Raw genomic sequence first — 12,599 nt, 5'->3', positions numbered from 1 at the left:
TGAATAAAGTGTATTTTCTCTCCAGATCTATGAAGAAAAAAAAAAGATGTGCCCCCATACTCTGCTTATTAGTTCAAAAGAAGACTTATTAGTTCAGAAGAAGAAGTACTATGATAAAGACTAAGAATGTTGGGTAGAGTACCTTCAGTTCAATTTGCTGATAGCTACATGTGCCTCCCACCTATTATAATTATGCTGAACATTTAAATTAGAACCATTGTCCCAAAATATAATTTGCAAACAATGGGAAGTCATTAGGTTTTATACCTATTAAAGGCAGAGCAAATGTCAATGCTAAAATTACCTTCTGATAACACAATTAATGGTTGCACAGAATTAGCTGAAAACTCAAAATGTACTATATAATACAAAAGTCAAAGACTGTAAAAGTGAGAAAGAGAAGGGTTATTTTTGTTAGTTTTCTTTCAGTAAATCCGAACTGGCCAGAGATTCAATAGAACTAACAGTGCCTGAGAAATAGCAATCTAAGTATATACAGAAGTACTTAACTGGATGAAAAACCTCATGATTTCTAATAAAGACCATGATTTTTTATTTTTTAAACAAAAGACTAGTTAATAATTTACTTATAGAATGCCATTCTATTTGCATTAAGGAAATTGATTCTTTGCTCCTGTGATTTATGTCAGCATGAATATACAAATACATTTCTGAAAAAAATAAAATAAAATAAAGGCTATTTTATAGCAAAGAAGTTCCAAGTTGCAGTACCTTCTTTTTCTTTAAAAGATCTGAAACCCACTGGTTTTAAGGAACATACATATTGGGGACTGGGGACTGCACTGCTCAAATCTATTCAGTAACTGTATGGAGAATTTACTTACCACTTTAGTGAACAGAATTATAGTCTTTTCTAGACGATCTCTGCATACGTTTTCTGCTCTTATACTTCTACCTGGTAAATCAGATATTTAACAACTATCATTTTTTCAGACTCCCCTTTTCTTTCTGGATAACTAAATCTTAAAAAGTTAATACTGGTGAACAACTTGTTTTATCTGCAGTTCAGGGGTTATAGCAGCCAGAAAAAAAAGTTCTACGGCAGAATAAATTCAAAGTCATAAATTGAAGGTAATGAGTATTGCAAAAAAATAATCTTTAACCATTTCTCTCAGCTGCAGTGAAAGTCACTATAACTGATCTGAATAAAACAGTCGGGACATCATTACACACCACTCAATCATAGAAGACAGTCAAAATAATGCAAGCAAAACGCTAGCATAGATTAGCAAAATGCTAGCAAGAGCGTACTGAAAAGCTTAAAATGCCCTCATAAGAAAACTATGGTATATCCTTATTACATATGTATGTATGTGCTTTACTAGAAAACCCATCATAAAAAAAAAAAAGGTTATGGACACCGGAAAACAGTCTGAATTCAGAAAACAAAGATAAAGTTTTTATAAGAAAATAGAAAAAATAAAGACAGCCATACTGACAGCATACAAGCAAAGAAGATGATATAACTGAAGTAGATTCTAGTTTCATTATAGTTAGTGGTGCGTGCTTTTGAAAAACAGCTTACTGATAAGGACTACAGGCCAGTCAGTCTCACCTCTGTGCCAGGCAACAACATGGAGCACATTCTCCTGCAAACCATGCTCAGGCACATGGAAAATAAGGAGGTGACTGGTGATATCTACCGTGGCTTCACTAAGGGCATGTCATGCCTGAGAAATCTGGTCTTCTATGACGGGGTTACAGAACTGGTAGACAGGGGAAGAGCAACTGACATCATCTATCTGGACTTGTGCAAAGCATTTGGCACTGTCCCACACAATATTCTTGTCTCTAAATTGGAGACATGGATTTGACAGATGGACCACTAGGTGACTAAGTCTTAGATGGTTGCACTCAAACGGCTGCAGTCAATGGCTCACTGTCCAAGCAGAGATCAGTAATGAGTAGTGTTACTCAGGGGTCAGTATTGGGACCAGCACTATTTAACATCTTTGTCAGTGACACAGACAGTGAGAATGAGTGCACCCTCACCAAGTTTGCCGATGACACCAAGCTGTGTGGTGCAGTCAGCACACTGGAGGGAAGGGATGCCATCCAGAGGCACATGGACAGGCTTCAGAGGTGGGCCTGCGCAAACCTCAAGAAATTCAACGTGGCCAAATGTAAGGTCCTGCATCTGGGCCAGGGCAATCCTAAGCACAAATACACACTGGGTGGACAACGGATTGACAGCAACCCTGAGAAGAAGGACCTAGGGGGTTTTGCTGGACAAGAAGCTTGACATAAGCTGGTAACCTGCGCTTGCAGCCCAGAAAGCCAACCGTATCCTGGGTTGCATCAAAAGAAGCATGGCCAGCAGGATAAGGGAGGTGATTCTGGACCTCTGCTCTGCTCTCGTGAGACCCTACCATGAGCACTCCGGAGCTCCCAGCACAAGGACATGGAGCTGTTGGATCAAGTCCAGAGGATGAACAGAGGGCTGGAGCACCCCTCCTGTGAGGACAGGCTGAGGGAGTTAGGGTCGTTCAGCTTGAAGAAGAGAAGGCTCCAAGGAGACCTTATAGCAGACTTCCAGTGCCTGAAGGGGGCCTACAGGAAAGTTGAGGAGGGACTCTTTGTCAGGGAGTGAGTGGAGTGATAGGACAAGGGGGAATGGCTCTAAGAAGGTAGCTTTAGATTTGATATTAGGAAGAAATTCTTTATTCAGAGGGTGGTGAAGCACTGGCACAGGTTGCCCAGAGAAGGTGTGGATGCCCCATCCCTGCAAGTGTTCAAGGATAGGCTGGATGGGGCTTTGAGCAACCTGGTCCGGAGGGAGGTGTCCCTGCCCATGGCAGCGGGGTGGAATTAGATGATCTTTAAGGTCCCTTCCAACCCAAACCATTCTGTGATTCTATAGAAACCAAAATGTCAATAGTAAGCTTCAGCTCATTTCTTACCATAGGACATTTGAATCCTATGACAACTGTCAAGCATCAAGATGGGATTGCCTTAAAAGTCATTCAATTTATGCCAGAAGACTATCTAGCCAAAAATGAAAGAAGGGGCAGAAAGAGCATGATTACAGCACAGCAGAATGGGCAGTTGCATGCAGAGAAGACTGTATTATAGAAGACCAAAAAAAAATAAAATATTTTGGCATTGCACAGAGTGGAAGTTTCAGTAAACTTTCCTATAAACAAGGTTCAGAGTCCAAATCAGCACTTCTCACCTAAGTACAAGTTCCCAAGTCAACTACTTTCATTTGTATCGAAAAATTATTTCTATTCAGCTCAGATGTCAAACACTGGAAAGAAATTTGTTGAATCCTAAAAGAGTGGCCTGACAAGCTTCAAATTAAGGAATGGTTTGCACTATGGGTGAATTAAATGAATGAATGGCTTTGCACACCTACTGCAAGTGAGGAGAGCAGTGTGTTGAGATGCAATTCCACTGAGCATTTTTTTTACCTGCTTCAGGTAACTTCCCTACAAAAGCAGTAACACTTGCCAGTTATGCTTATACTTCTGTTGACTGTGTTAACCCGTGGTTGTCTGCCTAAGACTACTATTCTGCCAGGCATAAAGTACATATAGCTGAATGTGGTAATTATTTTCCGTTTGACAGTTACCAAAATATATAGCAGACTCAAGGAAATATGAAAAACAAAAAGAAAATTCAAGATGATGTGTATTTCTGTGGTATCTACATATTTGAATATGCATACTTTGTCACTCCATGGCTTAAGACACTTTTCTCCCCAAAATAGGCAATCAGGTATGATTTTGGTGGGGTTTTAGTCTTTTAATACAAAAGCAAAAACAATGTTATTTAAGTCTTTCCTGTGCAGTCTCAGCACCGCTTAAAATAACTCTGCATTTATATAAAAAGATTTTGATAGAACTGTATTACTCTCTCATCCAATTTCTAATATTTAACCAACACAAGGAAAGATTAAGATACTTACTACACTCCAGAAATTGTTTTAGCCGTTCAAACACTGCATGTAGAAAACCCTGAAAAATATAAGAGTATGTGTGTCTAAAGATTAAGTTCATTTTGCACTGTATTATGAAAAGAAAGAGGAGTCAAACATAATGTTAACAGCTCAGACATCACAGGATCACTTTTAAGTAAGTAATTAATTTTAATGGACAAGCAATTTCACCATGAAACAAGTAATTAGCTAGCTAGCATACTGCATAGAAGATCTTTGTTAGCACCACACAAATAGCACAATATCTCCAATAGAAACAGGAGTCTGTAAATACAGACTTACGCTTTACAATCTTTCCTTTTGAACTCAGCATATAATATGGCAGGTATAACTGTTCTCTACTTCACAGTTTAGGATGAAGCTGTTAGGTACCCAACTTTTTCAGCAAAGTAAAAAGTGTTTGGGTGTGAAGGAGAGATTTGGGTTTCATTTTGTTGTTGTTTTTGCCCTAGATGGGCTGCATACCGCAGGCTTTCATCTCATAATCAGAAAAATTCTATCATGGATAAATACATCATTACATTCATCGTTAAATGAAAACATCCTTTCAAATGATGGGGGAAGAGTACACATGGAATCTACCAGTAGAGAGAGAGATGCTATTATCACATGACACAAACTGGATGGACACTTTTTAAGGTTTGTTTTTTCCTTTCCCCAAAGACATCTTGCCATTGATGTCACAGTGTCTAGGATCTACCTAGGGTCTGATGATCCTTAACTTTGAGGGGGCAACTTTGAGAGAATATTACTTGAATTTCCTTTACAAAACGAAAATGTGTCTTTCAGCCATCTTTAAACATTGCTGTAACACCTGAAATATTGACAAAAGATTTTTAAATTAGAAACAAATACATATTACTTACCATCACCTCTGCACTTCGATGAGGTTCTACAAATCCATGGACTGTTAGTTTACGAAGCACTAGGAAAAAAGAAGTTACTTGTGTAGATATTTCTCATGTTCAGATTTCAGACCATGATTAGTTGCTGTGCATTTCTTCCAATTTCCAAATTTAAAAAATACATTAATTTTGGGCCTTCGGATACCTCAACCATAACTAACATGAATATAATCTCTTGAAATAATTTAAAATTCTGTACATTACGTGAAAACCAATGAAAAGAACACCAAGAATTACTGAATTGTAAAGAATTCTGCAAACACTGTAAATATTCACCCTCTGTAGGGGGGGTTCTGTAAATGAAAAGGGCCAAGCTAGGATGCATATGCCATCTTTTTAATTTTCTCAGGTTTGTTACTGCCAGTAACCCAAAGAAGCCATACGCCACAACTTCTGAACTAATTCAGGACTGATATCAACCACACTGCAGGCACCACACAAAAATATTTTAATTCCTCAATGCAGCAAAGTACAGTAAGAATATGCGATCATTCCACCATTAAGTACCTGAGCAGCAACCTAAAATCTAAACTGACCGATAAAGCTACCTCTTAACTGACCATGAGATGAACTTAACAAAACAAATTCACAGCTCAGATTCTTCAGTTATGCACCTAAAATAAGACAGACAGATGCAAGTCTACACTACAACACACACAAAAATGTGTCCTGTCATGCCTTCCACTTTCCCACCTCCAAGACTTAAGACTCCTTACCACATGCATATCAGAATGGTGCGTTCTGAGGAACAAAGGTACTTTCTTCCCCTTCCGAGTGCACCATTCTTATTCTGCTTTGCTAAAGGCATAGGTAAAAAGAAGCCAAGACTACTGGCTTTCCCAACAGGCATGGCTTTATCAGATGTTAGGACTCTTTACCAGAGAACTGTTTATCATCTGGTGTAAAGAAACTTATTTCATTACTTGTATTAAATAATTATTCTGTATTATTACCTTTCAATGATAACAAGGTTCTTTCTAAGGAATTTGTAGCGGCAGCTTCATCCCCTCTACAAGCTTGTTGTAGGAACGTATCTGTATGATGATTCCACAAGGAACACGCAAAGCTATAAATACCAGATGCAAGCTGCAAAAGATCAAAAATATTTGATTTCCTGAATGTATTAAAATATATTCATAAATTTTAAATGGCAGTTGAGACTATTATATTACTTAATCCATCTTCTTGTATAATATAAGCAACAGTGTTTCACTCATTCCTTTGTTGTACTAAGTTGTACTGACTCAAAACTATTTTCCAGAAAAATTTCTTGTCTTAATTTGAGTATGTTATGATAGACTCATCTGCTTCCCTGACTACTTGTTCTATGACTATCGCTTTAAAGCTAACTATCTAGGCCTCCTTTCTTATCTGATTTTCACTAACTCTAGCCATAGGTCTAAAACAGAGTAAGAAGCTTCAAAAAATTCCAGCTGTTCTCATTGCCTTCTCTCTCACAAGATTTAAACTACTTGTCTTACACCATAGGTAACGTCTGAATCAGCTTACATTGGGAAAACAGGTAGCAGTTACATGCATATATCTAAGCAAAAAAGTACTGAACGATGCTTACACTGAAACTTATTACCATGATATCTGCAAACCCTGGATTCACCTCGAATCATTTAAAATATAGAATGCTTGATGGTTTTCAAAATAGTAATTGCTTTATTAACAATAAGGGGGAGTAAGAGAACCACAAATATATATACCATCCAATAGGAAGACCCACCACATACTTTTAACATCTGAAGTCATTCAAATGGCAATTGTAATTTGCATTACTGCAGTACCTAGAGACCTAGTCATGGGGCTAGGGCTAATTTAAATTCTTTTAGTCAGTAAAGCAGACAAAGTGTGATAGTGGTAGTAGTAAGGGACCCAAGCTGAAAAACAAATATGCAAGATCATCATAAATGCATAAGAAAGCAAGAAGGGATGGCAAGGAAACCAGGGTGGCTGACCTGCTGGTCAGACTGAGGCACAAGAAGGAAATGCACAGGCAGTGGAAGCAGGGACACATGGCCTGGGGAGAGCACAGGGATGCTGTCTGGGTGTGCAGGGATGGGATCAAGAAAGACAAGGCATGGATGGAACTGAGCTTGGCAAGGGATGCAAAGAATAACAAGAAGGGATTCTATATGTACATTGGCCAGAAAAGAAAGGCCTAGGAGACTGTGCCCCCTCTGATAAATGAGAAGGGAGGACTGGTGACAATAGATATGGAGAAGACTGAAGTACCCAGCAACTTCTTTGCCTCAGCCTTCACTGCCAGTCAGGCTTCCCACGTCTCTTGAGTCCCTGAAACTCTGGGCAGGGGCTGGGGGAGCAAAGTGCCTCCCACTGTAAGTGAAGAGCAGCTTTGTGACCACCTGGTGAAACTGAACAGATACAAGCCTATGGGGCCTGATACCTTGCATCCCAGGGTCCTGAGGGAACTGGCTGATGGAGATGCCAAGTCTCTCGATCATAGCTGAAAAGTCCTGGCAGTCAGGTGAAGACACTGACAACTGGAAAAGGGGAAACATCACTCCCATTTTTAGAAGAGTAGAAAGGAAGACCTGGGGAACTAGAGGCCAATGAGTCTCAGCTCTGTGCCTGGGAAGATCATGGAACAGATCCTCCTGAAAGCAATGTCAAGGTACAGGCAAGACAAGGAGGTGATCTGAGAACATGGCTTCACCAAGGGTGAATTGTGCATGACTGATCTGGTGGCCTTCTATAGCAATGTGACTGCATTAGTTGACATGGGAAGATTGACCAATATCAACCTGGACTTCTGTAAGGTCTTTGACATGGTCCCACATGAAATCCTGATCTCCAAATTGGAGAGAGATGGATTTGAAAGGTGGACCATTCAGTAGATAAGGAATCAGCTTGATGGACACAGACGGAGAGTGGTGGTCAATGGCTCTATGTCCTGCTGGAGGCCGGTGATGAGTGGTGTCCCTAAAGGGTCTGTCTTGGGACCGGTGCTGTTTAGTACCTTTATCAACATTATAATGAGTGGGATCGAGTGTGCTCTCAGCAAGCTGAGTGGTGAAATGGATGTAACAGAAGAAAGAGATGCCATCCAAAGGAACCTGGAAAGGCTGGAGAAGTGAGCCCAAGTGATCCTTATGAGATTCAACAAGTCCAAGTGCAAGGTGCGCTGGTGACAGTGACATTGCCCCTGGGCTGGGGCAATTCCAGACATAAGTACAGACATGCTGAGAGCAGCCCTGCAGAGACAGACCTGGTGGTTCTGGTGGACAAAGAGCTCAGCATAAGCTGGCAATGTGCATTTGCAGCACAGATGGCCAACTGCATGCTGGGCTGCATCAACAGAGGAGTGGCCAGCAGGTGGAGGGAGGGGATTGTGCCCTGCTGCTCTTTTCTTGTGAGGCCCCACTTGGAGTCCTGCATCTGGGTCTGAGGTCCCCAGCACAAGGATGTGGAGCTGTTAAAGTGAGTCCAGAGGAGGGCCACAACGATGATCAGAGGGCTGGAGCACCTCCTATGAAGACAGGTTGAGAGAGCTGGGGCTGTTCAGCCTGAAGAAGAGAAGGCTTCAAGGAGACCTCATTGCAGCTTTTCATTACTTAAAGGGGGCTTATAAAAAAAGATGGAGAGTGACTTTTTGCTCAGGCAAATAATGATAGGACAAGAAGGAATGTTTTTAAACTGAAAGAGGAAAGATTTCGACTATAGATGTTAGGAGGAAATTCTTCTCACTCAGAGGGAGGTGAGGCAGTAGCACAGGCTGCCCAGAGAAGCTCTGGATGCCCCATCCCTGGAGGTGTTCAAGGCCAAGCTGGAGAAGGCCCAAAAACTGTAAGAAACTGGAAAAAAAAAGTAACTGATGTTTTCACTGATTTGCAACAATTCACAGTATCTTTTCCAATACAGCCATGTAGCTCGTCCAGATGATCGATACTCAAAAGTAAGAATTAGGATAACAAACATTGTCCTTGTTTCAAAAGATACAGAAGTTCTGAAGTACAGACACTCAGAAGCTGTACAAATGTTTAGAATGGCTCTTATTTATTATGAGAAATAATAACCTGTCCAAGAGAAATCACCTGCCACTCAAAGAATGTGAATTCCCTTTACCAGGAGACAGAAGAAGCAAACTGCAAAGTTGACCAGTTTTGCTGCTGTTAAAAAAAATCATAAAATATGAATACCATAGTACCAGATGCTCAAAAAATCTCCTTCTTCCACATAAGGTTAAAAAACTATGCACATACAGAGTTCAGAGCTGTTTATTTCTCTTCACAGTGAAAATGAACACACTAATATTTCTGTTAATTTCAAATCAGATGATAGAAGAACTCTAGGTATTGAATTTACCCAAAAGCTAAAAACCAGCAAACATTTAAATGTAAAGACTTAGACTGTGCTTAAATGTTAGGAAATTTCAATTGTATTTTGGATATGAAATGCCCTATAAATCTTAAAAAAAAATTGTTATATGGCTTTTCTTCACACCTGAAATTTTCTTTCTCTACAAACCAAAGAATATACAAAGAAACTGTAGTGCTGGAAAAACGGTATTCCACAAGGAAGAAGGTTCATACAAACTTAATGAGCTTGCTGGAAACAAGTGAAATATGATTGAAGGTAACTGAGCTCTTTTTGAATCTTGTGAAATGGCTGAAAAACAGCAAAGGTACTGTTGGACAAGACAACTTTAAAAATACTACACCTTATGACCTATGAATTCCTTTCTGCCCCTGTACTGAGATTTGACTATTTACGTAGATGGCGCTTTGAGGTTGGGCTTTTATTTTTTTTCTATCTCCATAAGCATCAGCAACATTCACAGCTGCTTATTTTATGAGAACACTAGAAAACAAGTAATTATCTTGCTCTTTATTACTTTCGAATAAAGAACTGAATCTACCAAAACCTGTATTGTACAAGTACTCAAGTCGTGTATAATAGTCTAACAGATTGCAAAATTTAAATACAAATATTTCCTATATAGGGATTATATTCATCCGTACCTATATATGTCTGAGGGAGGAAAAACTGTTTCTCCACACACAAACCCCTCACAAAAACTTATCATCTCAGTCCTGTCCTATTACAGGAATCAGCCTTCAGTCCCTCAAGCTCCTGCTGACTTCATTTCACCTTGATGATCTCACAACCAGACAAATTATTTCTACATAGATAAGTAAGTAAACCTTCAGAAGCATTCTTCAATACCTGTGTGATAAGCTTTTTTTTTTTTTAAATCAAGAAATGAAATAAAATTTTGAAACTTCAAATGCAACATGCTTGGAAAAGATGTTTAGCTCACTAAATTCAGTTATCTGTACTGTATCATTGCCTAACTCCAAACTGGACTGGAGATTCAGCCAAAGACAAACCTGTGTTCTAATCAGTGGACTCTTACAATGGAGATTACAAGCTGGATGAGACAAGATTTGGCATTTTCATTCATGTCTTATCGTTTAATTAACCTGGAGAAAGAAGTTGATCTGATAAAAGCCCTGTCATCATGAACACACTTCCACTAATAATGAAGGATAAAATATTGAGTTATGGAAGTCTAAAATTTGGCACTGTTTAAACTATTGAGTTATGAATCCAGAGCAGTCTTCCAAAAACACTGCAAGTTATATACAACATCTGCTTTAGGGCCTGATAACAAAAGGCTGATTTGCACAGATTGTGTTGCAGATCAAACTCTGCTTCTTAACACAAGTTGTTATAAAAAACACCCAAGTCATAAACATGAGTCACATTATAAAAATATTTGTCACATACAAAGTTAATAAAAATCTCAAAAACATTTCATAAAGAAATTGACTTTCAAATATTTCATATTGTACATATAACCACCAAAGTAGGAGTTTTTCTGCTTCAAATACAGACACAAAAGTCAACATACCTGCCATTAATTCAGTGCCAGCTAAACACAGGGAAGCAGCAATCATGTAAGACAAGCTGTTTGCCTATACACTACAATACTGCATTACATTACTTACATCATAGAAAAGCTTCCTATCTGCAGCGAGCCGTTTGGATGCCAGAGTCTTTGTAACATGATAAAAGGTAAGTAATGCTCTGTGTTGTCGAAGATCATCTTGGACTTTCACAGATTCCAGAAGAGTGGGTATCAGTTCTGGCCATTGCCTCGGGCAGTCCACCCTCGCAACTTTAGCTATTAGCACAGAGATCTGAGTTGCTATCTGAAAAAAAAAAAAAAGAAAAATAAATAAATAAATACAGGTACCACAATGTCAAAAATCATTTAGAAAACAGACACTGCAGAATTCAACAGCCAAATAAAACCTGAATTAAAAATAAGTTAGTACAGATTGACAGGGTTTGTGTTGTTTTCTTCCCCTTAAGCTATTTCAAAGTTTGCAGAACACAAATAAAGTGGAAGAAAACTGTACTTCAATTTTATGATTAAATATTACATAAAATGTTGAGCTCACTAAACTGTTTAAATTTTACATAAAGATCACTGAAGTCATTTGTTATAGAAATCATGTTAATGAAGAATCAGATACTGGGAAACACTTTTTAGTTAATCATCTTTTCTACCACTTCCTACCAAAAAAAATATACCATAGAATTCTGAATACCAATCACCCTTATTTCTGCTATCCCTGGGTGCGATTTTTAACTTTTAGACAGAGACTTTCCTTCCCTCCAGCTACTGGCACCTAGTCCTGCAACCAACAGTCCCATCCAAATAGCTCTCACCTGCTCCAGATCCTCATAGCACAGGCCAGGGACACCTGCACCCTCCAACTTCAGTTGCTAGCACCAAACACACCAGTTTCACTATTAGCTGGTACCTATCCCTTGCAGTGCACACATGCAAGAGAGTGAGATTACACCAAAAGATATCCAAGAAGGGATTTAACCTGAAGATAGGACAGACTGTAGAGATCAGGCACAGCACTTGTTCAGACAAGGGTATTGACCAGCTGTGGTTTACAGGGCTGGCCCCTCCTATACACCTTCCTGCCTATTCCCCACTTTACTTCTCCCCCTAAACATTTCTTAATAAACTTTGCGTAGTTTCACATACTCTCATCCCAAATAACCCCAAACCTCATGATGTTGTTCTTTCCCAGTTCTAATCCCTTACAAAGTCCAGGTTGACTCTCTTCAGAGCCATGCCTGGAGTTCCTTAATTGCCCACCAGTTAGTGGCAGCAGACTCTTAGTGTGTGGCATTGTCTGTCAGCCCTCATCAATCAGGCTCTGTCTGTTATCTCCTTCACACTGAAAAGGCCCTTCATCAGATAACCTTAATGAAGCCGTTGTTCCCACCCTTACAACAACCACCACACTAGCAGTTACCTTCTGATGTTATCAAAGGTAGTTCCAGCAATTTAAGGGCATAAGAGGTAATAACCATGCCCTCCTTCCTTTACCGCTTCCTTAGCTGTTAAATACGAAGTCTGACCACCTCCACAAAACTCTCTACAATATTCACTGCTGCCTGCTTGATAAGGGAGCTTTCTTCAGAAAGCTGATGTCAAAGTTTGCAAAGAAGAACCAGGAGGTTTATTTACTCTTGGATCAAGTGATGTTGATTGGCAGGAGGGAGCAAATAAACTCTTTTCCAGATATAACACAAGGAACTTCTACAGGGACGCTAAGAGTACTTTTGTCTTGAGGTATTGGCTATTTAAGTAGAAAAAAAATCTAATGTCAGATTTCAATGAGCATTTTATTTCACTGTTCCTTCTATATGGTAAATATCATCAGAGGGCATGGAAATTA

The 12,599-nt window shown here is 39.3% G+C and overlaps 1 protein-coding gene across 8 annotated transcripts in view; it reads right to left on the bottom strand.

Annotated features, from left to right (window-relative positions):
* The window catches only part of IPO11 (importin 11), a 110,332-nt gene that overhangs the window by 70,363 nt on the left and 27,370 nt on the right, over positions 1-12,599 (bottom strand). For all 8 annotated transcript variants that reach the window (XM_066988839.1, XM_066988841.1, XM_066988838.1 and 5 more), the window contains 5 exons: positions 10,842-11,045; positions 5,817-5,949; positions 4,825-4,883; positions 3,929-3,977; positions 846-916 (listed from right to left, as the gene is read on the bottom strand). In XM_066988839.1, the coding sequence (XP_066844940.1) occupies positions 846-916; positions 3,929-3,977; positions 4,825-4,883; positions 5,817-5,949; positions 10,842-11,045 (516 nt within the window). The remainder of the gene's footprint in view (positions 1-845; positions 917-3,928; positions 3,978-4,824; positions 4,884-5,816; positions 5,950-10,841; positions 11,046-12,599) is intronic.

The sequence above is a fragment of the Anser cygnoides genome, chromosome Z (assembly GCF_040182565.1).
Source record: "Anser cygnoides isolate HZ-2024a breed goose chromosome Z, Taihu_goose_T2T_genome, whole genome shotgun sequence".
Taxonomy (NCBI): domain Eukaryota; kingdom Metazoa; phylum Chordata; class Aves; order Anseriformes; family Anatidae; genus Anser; species Anser cygnoides.
Note: the sequence above shows the minus strand (reverse complement) of the source record. Positions and strands in the feature narration are given on the sequence as shown.